Genomic DNA, 11,017 nt, shown 5'->3' on the forward strand with positions numbered 1-11,017 from the left:
TGTTCTTCTTTCTCTAATTGCTTTAGGTGTAAGGTTAGGTTGTTTATTTGAGGTGTTTCTTGTTTCTTGAGGTAGGATTGTATTGCTATAAACTTCCCTCTTAGAACTTCTTTTGCTGCATCCCATAGGTTTTGGGTCATCGTGTTTTCATTGTCATTTGTTTCTAGGTACTTTTTGATTTCCTCTTTGATTTCTTCAGTGATCTCTTGGTTATTTAATAGTGTATTGTTTAGCCTCCATGTGTTTTTATTTTTTACAGATTTTTTCCTGTAATTGATGTCTAGTGTCGTAGCATTGTGGTTGGAAAAGATACTTGATACGAGTTCAGTTTTCTTAAATTTACCAAGGCTTGATTTGTGACCCAATATATGATCCATCCTGGAGAATGTTCCATGAGCACTTGAGAAGACAGTGTATTTTGTTGTTTTTGGATGGAATGTCCTATAAATATCAATTAAGTCCATCTTGTTTAATGTGTCATTTAAAGCTTGTGTTTCTTTATTTATTTTCATTTTGGATGATCTTTCTATTGGTGAAAGTGGGGTGCTAAAAGTCCCCTACTATTGTGTTACTGTCGATTTCCCCTTTTATGGCTGTTAGCATTTGCCTTATGTATTGAGGTGCTCCTATCCTATGTTGGGTGCATAAATATATACAATTTTTTTATCTTCTTCTTGGATTGATCCCTTGATCATTATGCAGTGTTCTTTTTGTCTCTTGTAATAGTCTTTCTTTTAAAGTCTATTTTGTCTGATATGAGAATTGCTACTCCAGCTTTGTTTTGATTTCCTTTTGCATGGAATATCTTTTTCCATCCCCTCACTTTCATTATGTATGTGTCCCTAGGTCTGACGTGGGTTTCTTGTAGACAGCATATGTACAGGTCTTGTTTTTATATCCATTCAGCCAGTCTGTGTCTTTTGGTTGGAGCATTTAATCCATTTACATTTAAGGTAAATTATCTGTATGTATGTTCCTATTACCATCTTCTTAATTGTTTTGGGTTTGTTACTGTAGGTCTTTTCCTTGTTTTGTGTTTCCTGCCTTGAGAAGTTCCTTTAGCCTTTATTGTAAAGCTGGTTTGGTGGTGCTGAATTCTCTTAACTTTTGCTTGTCTGTAAAGGGTTTAATTTCTCCGTTGAATCTGAATGAGATCCTTTCTGTATCACTGAAAGGTCTTTTCAGATCGTTTATCCATTTTTAATTAGTTATTTGTCTTTTTATTATTGAGTTGTAAGATTTCTTTTAATAGTGTAGATACAAGTTCCTTATCAGATATATGGTTTACAAAAATTTTCTCCTATTCTGTGTGTTGTTTTTTCACTTTGTTGATGGTGTCCTTTGAAGCATAGAAGTTTTAAGTTTTGATGAAGTCCACTTTATCTAACTTTTCTTTGTTGCTTGTGCTTTTGGTGTCACAGCTAAGATCTGACGTATTTTAAAAGCAATTTAATTCTTACAACAGTCTAGGAGATAGATACTGTTGTTATCCCCAGTCTATAGGTGAGGAAACTGAGATACAGAAAAGTTCATTGACTTGTCATGGGTACAGCTAGTTAGTGGTGATGTGGGAATTCACACCCACACATTTGTCTCCAGCGTCCGTTCTCTTAACCACCATACTCTATTCCTTTCTATAGGAATGGTTAATTAAAAAGCCTTTACTTCTTTGATTTCTTATTAATTTTTTCTCATTAGGGACTTCATCTCTTCCTTTATAATACTTTGCAGAACTCAGTGCAGTTTTATTTTAGGTGTAATGTAGCTGGAAGCATTGCTATCAGTTAATACTGCATTACTTACCCTCCAGTGATGATTGTTGCTAATTGACCTAATAAAGTCATACTTAACTCTTTTCTGGTCATTACACTAAAAGAAGAGTCATGGCTACCGAATGCTCTAAGAAAGTATATGATTTATTTTATTTTGGTAACCAATGAAAGAAAAACCCCAGTGTTGCCATAGGTTGTAAATTTTCCAGAATAGGGTCATTGTCTTCCTTATATTTCATTTTGTTTGGTCACAGTGTCTAGAGAGTGCCTTATTGTCTGGCAGATTAGTTAGAGCATGGTGCTCATGAATCATTGTAATGACAGAATTTTGACAACAGTATCTGTTGTTTCACAAGAAAAAAGATAATATAGAAATACTGCTCAGATTTATTTTAAAAGCCTGGAATTTTGAGAAGAGTTCCACAAACCATACAAAGGTATTTTCATTAATTTTAGCTCTGTCTTAGACACGTTATGGTTACATAGCAGAGTAAATTTATGAACTAGATTTGACAGGAGAAGTGTAATATTGATTATTTGTTTTAATTAAAATATTATGCTTTGGGGCTTCCCTGGTGGCACAGTGGTTGAGAATCTGCCTGCCAATGCAGGGGACGCGGGTTCGAGCCCTGGTCTGGGAAGATCCCACATGCTGTGGAGCAACTAGGCCTGTGAGCCACAACTACTGAGCCTGCGCGTCTGGAGCTTGTGCTCCACAAGAGAGGCCACGACAGTGAGAGGCCCGTGCACCGCGATGAAGAGTGGCCCCCGCTCGCTGCAACTGGAGAAGTCCCACGCACAGAAACGAAGACCCAACACAGCCAAAAATAAATAAATAAAATTAAAAAAAAATTATGCTTTGGATAAAGTAATTTAGTGCCCATGAATGAACAAAAATAAGTTTGGGGCTTCCCTGGTGGCGCAGTGGTTGCGCGTCCGCCTGCCGATGCAGGGGAACCGGGTTCACGCCCCGGTCTGGGAGGATTCCACATGCCGCGGAGCGGCTGGGCCCGTGGGCCATGGCCGCTGAGCCTGCGCTTCCGGTGCCTGTGCTCCGCGATGGGAGAGGCCACAGCAGAGGGAGGCCCGCATACCACAAAAAAAAAAAAAAAAAAAAAAAAAAAAAAAAAAAATAAGTTTGCATTTATATATGACAGGGGGGCAGCCTTCCTACATATATATGTTTTGATCTGTTTTTTGGAGTATTTTTATAGCTTTTCAACAATATTCTAACTTTACAGTTATATTTATTTTTTATTATTTTTTAATATTAATTTAAAAAATTTTGTTGATTTATTTATTTTTGGCCACGTTGGTTCTTCATTGCTGCTTGAGGGCTTTGTCTAGTTGCGGTGAGTGGGGGCTACCCTTGTTATTCTCCTCTTTTTATGGTTTTGCCTTTCTTTTTCCTGCGTCATTTGTCTCTGTTTTATTCCCTCTTATTTCTTTCTTTTTTAAAAAAATTTATTTATTTATTTCTTTTATTTATGGCTGCATTGGGTCCTTGTTGCTGCGCGCAGGCTTTCTCTAAGTTGCGGCGAACTGAGGCTTCTCATTGCAGTGGCTTCTCTTGTTGCGGAGCACGGGCTCTTAGGCGCGCGGGCTTCAGTAGTTGTGGCTCATGGGCTTAGTTGCTCCGTGGCATGTGGGATGTTCCTAGACCAGGGCTCGAGCCTGTGCCCCCTTCGTTGGCAGACGGATTCCTAACCACTGTGCCACCAGGGAAGTCCCATTCCCTCTTATTTCTGCTTCGTTTTACTTTTGTTGACTTTCCAGCTTGTGCCTCCTATACAATCTTGCACATAATGGGAACTCAGTAACTTTCTCTTGAATGAATTATTAAACTGTTGTTGGACTGATACTGGGGAGCCCTTGTGATGATTTTTTTTTTTCAGCTTTTCCCCACTTCTTAACTATGCTCTTTCTTTTCCTTTCCTCTAGCCTGGGTTTCAGCCTGTCTGTGGCATTGATTTTTCCTGTCTATAGACTCCTTGTTTCACCGGTTCACAATAATGTTACACGTGGGCTGTCAAAACTTTATAGGTGTCAAGAAAGATCAAATCCATTGCATACTAGTATTTTTAGAGTGTGTTATTCTTTTATTGAGTGAAATTAAATCAGTCTGACCCACTAAGCTCTCCCGTGAGCTTTGCTCTTTTTACCTTCTTACAGGTTATATTCTTCTGGGTTTCTTCATATGCTTTTTCCCCCCCGGCCTCTGTACTGGAGTTAAGTAAATCATTAAGGAAACACCCATTATCAGTGGTGTCTTTTTTTTTTTTAAAGATGGAGGGAAAATTTGCTCCTTCTCCCTGGTTGGGGGCTTCTTGGATGAGGTGAGGTACCGTAGGAAGAATGAAGAGTCCACCTCATTCTGACTCCTACTCTTTCCCTTCCATTCACCAAGGGGAAAGAGTAAAATTCAACAATATGAAGACACATTATTAGAGCTAATGAGATAAATCAAGATAACCTATCATCTATTAAATACTATTTCATGCCAGAAACAAAGGTATTGTAAACATGAAAAACACACAAAGCAGGATAGTACTGTGGTTAAAAATACAGGCCCGGGTTCGAATCCTGCTCTGGAGTAAATGGCTCTGTAATCTGGAGAGCTAGTAGGAATGCTCAGCCTCTTTGGGACCTGTTTCCTCTCCTGCAGAAATGGGGCTCACTAGGAGTCCCCCCTGCATAACGCCGCCATGGGTTGTAAATGAGGACACACATGGATGTCCCCACATAGGTTCTGATTCCTTGTTAGTGCAGGATAACATAGTTTTTGCTGTGATGGCCTTATGACCACCCAGTGTAGATTCTCAGTGCTCCAAAGGGTTGCCTTGTAGCTTGGAGATGGACTTCTCAATTCTGTAAGGACCCAAGGATTGTGTCATTGGGCCTTGCTGATTCGAATCTATTCTTTAGAAAGTAAATATTTTAGATTTTTTTCAGGCATGCATGCCCTTTTATTATTTATAGTTCTACCCTCTTATCTCTTGCTGTGATTTTCACAAAATCTGTAAACACAAAATCCTAAGCCACCTGTCTCTTCCCAGTTCTCTGTTACGGTTCTTTCTTCCCTGAGTAGAAGAGGATTTTGCATAGGAGACGTTCTTTGTTCCTCTTTGCTTAGAGTCTCTCTGTCTGTCTGCCCATCTTTCACCTGTCCATCTGTCCATTTATCTCTCCACTCATTCTTCTGTCTTGTTCCAAAAAGCATTTGAGGCAGCATACAGAATGGTGAGCAGGTGAGAAAATGGGAGCAAGTGTAGGCAGCAAGGCGAGGAGATGAGCTTGTGTGAAGCTTGTGGGCCGTGTGAGACACGCCCTTTGCCCTGTGAGTTCTAAGATCAACAGCAGATGTGTGCCTGAGTCTCCCAGTAGACATGAGGGAAACAGAATTTGTTGGAGATGCGCAGTGTCCCTGAAGTCAACAAGCGGCTTTAGGAGAAGCCCCGCCGTTCTTGCTATGAGGCTTACGAGAGTGTTTTTTGAGTGTTCTCCGAAATCAAAGAGTATTTCATCTTTTTTTTGTCAGAGCTCTATGTATAGTTGGTTACATTCTCTAAACGGAAATGTCTCCAGAACTCTTGCCCCTGTGAGTTTGATGGCTAGGGAATTAGGTGGTTCTGCTTATTGACAGGGGTTGGCCAGAAATAGAAAATGACAGCCTCAGAAAGGATGCCAGTATTTGTAAATTATGTTTTTTTAGTGCTGTGTAGTTCAGAAGATACTTTCACATAGTTTATCTCCATTTGAGGGTGCAGTGTGGTTTCCTGCTAGCATTAAGAGAAGAGCTTAGTGCTGGGAGATAATGCACACTGAATGCATTGCTGTCAAGACGACTAAGCTAGTTATTATAGACATGTCACTTTTATATAATGCATTTCATGTTCTTTAATAAAAAGTTTCAACAGGGAGGAAAACTTATTCTGAGCTAATTAACATTTAATACAATGCTTTGATGGTAAGACTATTATAGGGAGTGTATAAGCTGTGAAGACTTTAGAAATGGTTTCATTATTTAAATTTCAGTTGGGAATATTCAAGCTTTATCTTATTTTTGCCCTTCTTTTAAAATAAAGAAACAAGATGGAAAAAGCAAAAGATTATTTCTTTTCTTTCTCTCGGTTTGCAGGTGCCCTCACCACTAATGGCATCAATCCAGATACCAGCACTGAGATTGGACGGGCTAAGAACTGCCTTAGCCCTGAAGACATAATTGACAAATACAAGGAGGCCATTTCCTATTACAGCAAGGTGATTTTACTCTGTAGCTCCTTTATGTGACTGTGTTGTTTTAATCAGAACTTCCTGTTTTACATTGTGTAATGCTGCTGCAGTATCTACTAATTATTTGTTTCTGTAAGTATGCATGTATTATTCCCTAATGCATAATACTATATGCCTAAAAATGGTTTTTGTTGATTAAAAATAATGTATATTTAATTTAATAAGTCTGAAAATAGGAGAAAAAGAGGCTATCGTAGCCCTGTTACTCAGGGATAACGTTTAAAAATTTTTTAAAAATATTTTTTATTTAAAAATTTTTTAAATTTTTTGGCCATGCCGCACGGCATGTGGGATCCTAATTCCCCGACCAGGGATCGAACCTGCGTCCCCCCACTGCAGTGGAAGCACGGAGTCTCAACCACTGGACTGCCAGGGAAGTCCTCAGAGATAACATTTAAAAAAAAAATTAATTAATTAATTTATTTATTTTTGGCCGTGTTGGGTCTTCGTTGCTGCGTGTGCAGGCTTTCTCTAGTTGCGGCGAGCGGGGACTACTCTTCGTTGCGGTGCGTGGGCTTCTCATTGCTGAGGCTTTTCTTGTTGCAGAGCACAGGCTCCAGGCATGTGGGCTTCAGTAGTTATGGCACACGGGCTCAGTAGTTGTGGCTCGCAGGCTCTAGAGCGTAGGCTCAGTAGTTGTGGCGCACGGGTTTAGTTGCTCCGCGGCATGTGGGATCTCCCCGGACCAGGGCTCGAACCCATGTCCCCTGCATTGATGGGCGGATTCTTAACCACTGCACCACCAGGGAAGCCTGGAGATAACATTTTAATATCTTATTTTCTGTTCTTTTTGTCAATGTATATCATCTATATCATAAAATGGTGAGCATTCTGTACTTATTTACTGTGTGGAGACCTACATTTTTCATTTGGCAGATTATGTGTTTTTCTGCATTATTGAATCTTCACTTTTTCACTCTTAGAAAAAATGTTTGAACATTCTTGTACATATATTCTTTTGTTCTTGTGTGAGTATTCCTTTAGTTAAGATTTCTGGAAATTTAGTCACTGGATATGACATTTACATTTATCATAGGTTACTTTCAAGTTACTCTCCAAATTCCTTCTCCAACAGGGAATGAAAAGATGTAGAATTACTCATTTAACCAATTCTCTATTACTGAATATTATTTTCCTTCAATTTTTCTTTCCATCATTGTAAACAGTGCTGTGATAAATGCCCTGATGGATAAGTCTTTTTGGACTGTTTTTTTTTTTTTTTAAAGGAAACAATTCCCAGAAGTGGACTTGAGTCAAAAAGTGTGCATATATTTTTTAGAGTTTACATATACATTGCTGTATCGTCCTCCAGAAAGCTTTATAACAGTTTGTTCTCCCACAAACAGACACTGTCCTTTTAAAATATTTGCCAATATGATGAGCGAAAGTAATTTTTCATTGTTTTAGTTTGTATTTGATGACCAGTGAGGTATTGAACATTGTTCACCTATTAGTGAATTGCATTTTTAAAATGAATTATCCATTTCTTTCCTTTGCATACATTTAAATTAGGGAGCATTTCTTATTGCTTTGTGATAGCTCTTTGTAAATCATGGATATTAGCTTCTTTTCTGTCATTGACATGTATTGCAAATCTTTTTCTTGATGTTGCTTGCCTTTTGTTTTGTTTTTGAGGTTTTTCATTTTGGTTGTGGTCAAAAATGTTTTTAATATAGTAAATCTTTTCCTTATGGGTTTTCTCTTTGGTTTTATTCTTAGAAATACCTTCTTACAGAGCTTTTCTGCTGATCTGCTGACACTTTGTAAATAAGACCTAATAAATTACTGGCTATAAAATCCTTATTGTTCTAGTTTGTCCTCGAGTTCCCTATGTATGGGATGCTAAGGCTATATAAGCCTCGATCTGAACAAAGATAGGAGGGTTGTCTGTGGTGCTGGACCCTCCCTAATGGAATGGGATTTCTCTGTGGTGCTGGACCCTCCCTAATGGAATGGGATTTCTCTGTGGTGCTGGACCCTCCCTCATGGAATGGGATTTCTCTGTGGTGCTGGACCCTCCCTCATGGAGTGGGATTTCCACCTTAGTTTTGGAGTCAGACAGACCTGAGTTCAAATCCTGCCTTCACCAATTACTAGCTTTGTGACCTTGGGCAAGAAACTTTACTTTTTGGGACCCTGTTTTCTTTATCTGTAAATAAGTTCTGTATTTATTTTAGGGGTTTGTTTTAGAATTGAATGAGATAATTCCCTCATTTATTTCTAAAATATTGATTGCATAGTTCTATGCTGGTGCCTTGGTAGGTGATTACTAGGGACTCAGCAGTGAAAATGGGGGCCCCTGCATCAGAGAGCTTATGTTCCAGGAGATTGTTTGTAAAAGACTAGGTATGTAGTAGACTTTTAGTAAATGTCCGTTCTTTTCCTAATTCCCATTGATTCTGTATATCTTTCTACTAATAGATGAAGTTTTTTATGATTGCAATTTAAATTTCATTGTAATATTTAAAATATTTAACTATAACCAAAATATGTGGAAAAAAAAACCGAGTTGACTTCTATTTTCGCTTCAGTAGAAGTTGTTTTAAGAGTTTTGAAGGAAAGGAAATAATTATATTTCAATGGAATCAAGTCCCTGTTAGATTCTTTCTGTTGTGTCATTAAGTGGTATATAAAATTGATAGACTTTGACTTCAGTATTCGTAGTTAGGTAAGTATAGTTTCTTTTTGTGCTGTCTTTGATAAATTACATGTAATATATCACAAATTCTGTGCCTGTTACATATTGGAAATGAAGAAACAGTGGAGACCTGCTCTTTCTGGCACAGTAATTTCTTTTTCCACCTTACAAATAATTTTAGTAAGAAACATGGGCAATTGGATATTTTTGCTTCTTGATAATTGATAAGTGGGCAGACTGCATTTTCATGAGTGGTTATGCCAGGCAGGCCTTGGGCTCTCAGCAAACCCTTGCTGGGGAGGTGGCCGACTCCCCAGCATGTTTAACGCCTCAGTGAGTGTTGGTGGGGGGTCTTTCAGCGCCGGGCGCTCTTCAGGCACCAGAATGCGTGGATTTACCTCAGAAGCCTCTTCCCCAGCTGCAGGAAGTCTTTTCAGATACATCAGATGAAAACCACTCCAGATCAGGATAATTAGGAAAAAAAAATAAAAAAGGCAGAAGAACAGGGAGCATGGAGGGCTTCGAGTTGGGGCCTTGGGAAAGAGGAAGGCACGGAGCGGGGGGCCCGGGCTCCAGAACCGGCTTCTGGGCCTGTCCTTGCGTCTGAGCCACACAGCTTTCAAGTGGGCAAGGGCAGCTCTCCTGGCTGGATGTCACCTTGTGCAGAGCCTTGAGAGGTGAAGATGAGACTGGAGAAGTTCTCGCCGGGATCATTGCTGAGTGGCTGTGTCCACGGCACCTTTTCTGTTCATGTATCTTCATTTGTCCTTCCTCCCAGGATCTGAGAAGCAGGAACAGATAGCTCAGAGAGATATCAAACGTGCCAAGAGAGGACAGATATCGCAATAGGAGGAGCTGGAACTTTTTTAACAAAGTAACATGAATTGACAACTACTGCATCAAAGCTGCAGGTGTGAGAGTCTAAGAATGTTTTCGAGCAGGAGATTAAGTGGAAGTGAATAGCAAAGTTTCCATTGATAACATTTTGAAATTTTGTAAAACATCCAGTTACTGTTGGTTGTATTACTTGAATGAATGCAAACATATCTATATGAGCATTTATAGGTTCACTCAGTCCCACCAATCCCTTTTGCCCCCTTAAGGGATAGACTTTCTCAAACACAAATTACCCCCCTTGGGGGGGGACGTGCTGCTCAGTGTCACTGAGTCCCTGTGGTACCGCCTGCACGATCTGACAGAAACACCTCTCCTCTTCTCTTTTGACCCTACAGTATAAGAACGCCGGGGTGATTGAGTTAGAAGCGTGTGTCAAGGCCGTCCGTGTCCTCGCCATTCAGAAGCGGAGCATGGAAGCTTCGGAATTTCTCCAGAATGCAGTCTACATCAACCTTCGACAGGTGGGTGTGTGTCCTCCTATGAGTGGAAGAATTAACGTGGTTTTCCTGGAGCTTTCTCACCAAAAGACCATCTGATTTTGCTGTGCTAGCATTCACTATGGCACGGTTAAAACTCTGGAGTCAGAACTTGAAACTTTGATTAAGGGAGTTGTTTTATCGCTTTGTATTATGGTCTTTTACCCTCAAAATTCAGAATTCTGTTCTTTCAAAATTTTTTCTGATTGGAGAAACGACTTTGCTCTCACCAGCTTTGCAACCTTGGACAAGCTTTATGCCTTGTCACCTTACTTTTGTCACTTGTGAAGCGATTCCATTTGTGACCCTCTCCGGGTTGTTCATGTTATAAAACATGAAGTGTGTGAAAGTACTTTGTACAGCCCCTTTTACACCTAAGGCATTCCACAAATATTACTTGAATCTGGATGTGTTTTTAATAAGACAAAGTCATTAGAACGTTTAGTTGCAGGTTGCCACTGCAAAATCCCCAAATCAATAATCTAGCTAAACGTCTACAATCTTTCTAATCTACCTTGGATTTTTATGGCCAGGGCAACCAAGACTCAAAAGTGAGTCAGTTTGGTTAAGGACCCAGGACTAGGGTTAGAATACAGGTTACTGTAATCGAGCAGATCTTTACTGAGCATGCCATTGTGCTGGGAGGGGGTGTAGAGGTGGAGAAGGCAGATTCTTCTCTCATTGAACTGACAGTTTCGTGGCAAAGATAGCCATTCACCAGGTGAAGAACTTGGAGTTTATTCTAAGAACAGTGGGTTTTAAAAGAAAGGTCTTAAAAGCACGGGAATGGGCTTCCCTGGTGGCGCAGTGGTTGAGAGCCCGCCTGCCGATTCAGGGGACACGGGTTCGTGCCCCGGTCCGGGAAGATCCCACGTGCCGCGGAGCGGCTGGGCCCGTGAGCCATGGCCGCTGGGCCTGCGCGTCCGGAGCCTGTGCTCCGC

General features: G+C 40.1%; 1 protein-coding gene across 6 annotated transcripts in view; it reads left to right on the plus strand.

The window, feature by feature from the left end:
- The window catches only part of TRAPPC9 (trafficking protein particle complex subunit 9), a 532,255-nt gene that overhangs the window by 43,743 nt on the left and 477,495 nt on the right, over nt 1-11,017 (plus strand). For all 6 annotated transcript variants that reach the window (XM_055091306.1, XM_055091308.1, XM_055091309.1 and 3 more), the window contains 2 exons: nt 5,911-6,032; nt 9,936-10,061. In XM_055091306.1, the coding sequence (XP_054947281.1) occupies nt 5,911-6,032; nt 9,936-10,061 (248 nt within the window). The remainder of the gene's footprint in view (nt 1-5,910; nt 6,033-9,935; nt 10,062-11,017) is intronic.

The sequence above is a fragment of the Physeter macrocephalus genome, chromosome 15 (genome assembly GCF_002837175.3).
Source record: "Physeter macrocephalus isolate SW-GA chromosome 15, ASM283717v5, whole genome shotgun sequence".
Classification (NCBI taxonomy): domain Eukaryota; kingdom Metazoa; phylum Chordata; class Mammalia; order Artiodactyla; family Physeteridae; genus Physeter; species Physeter macrocephalus.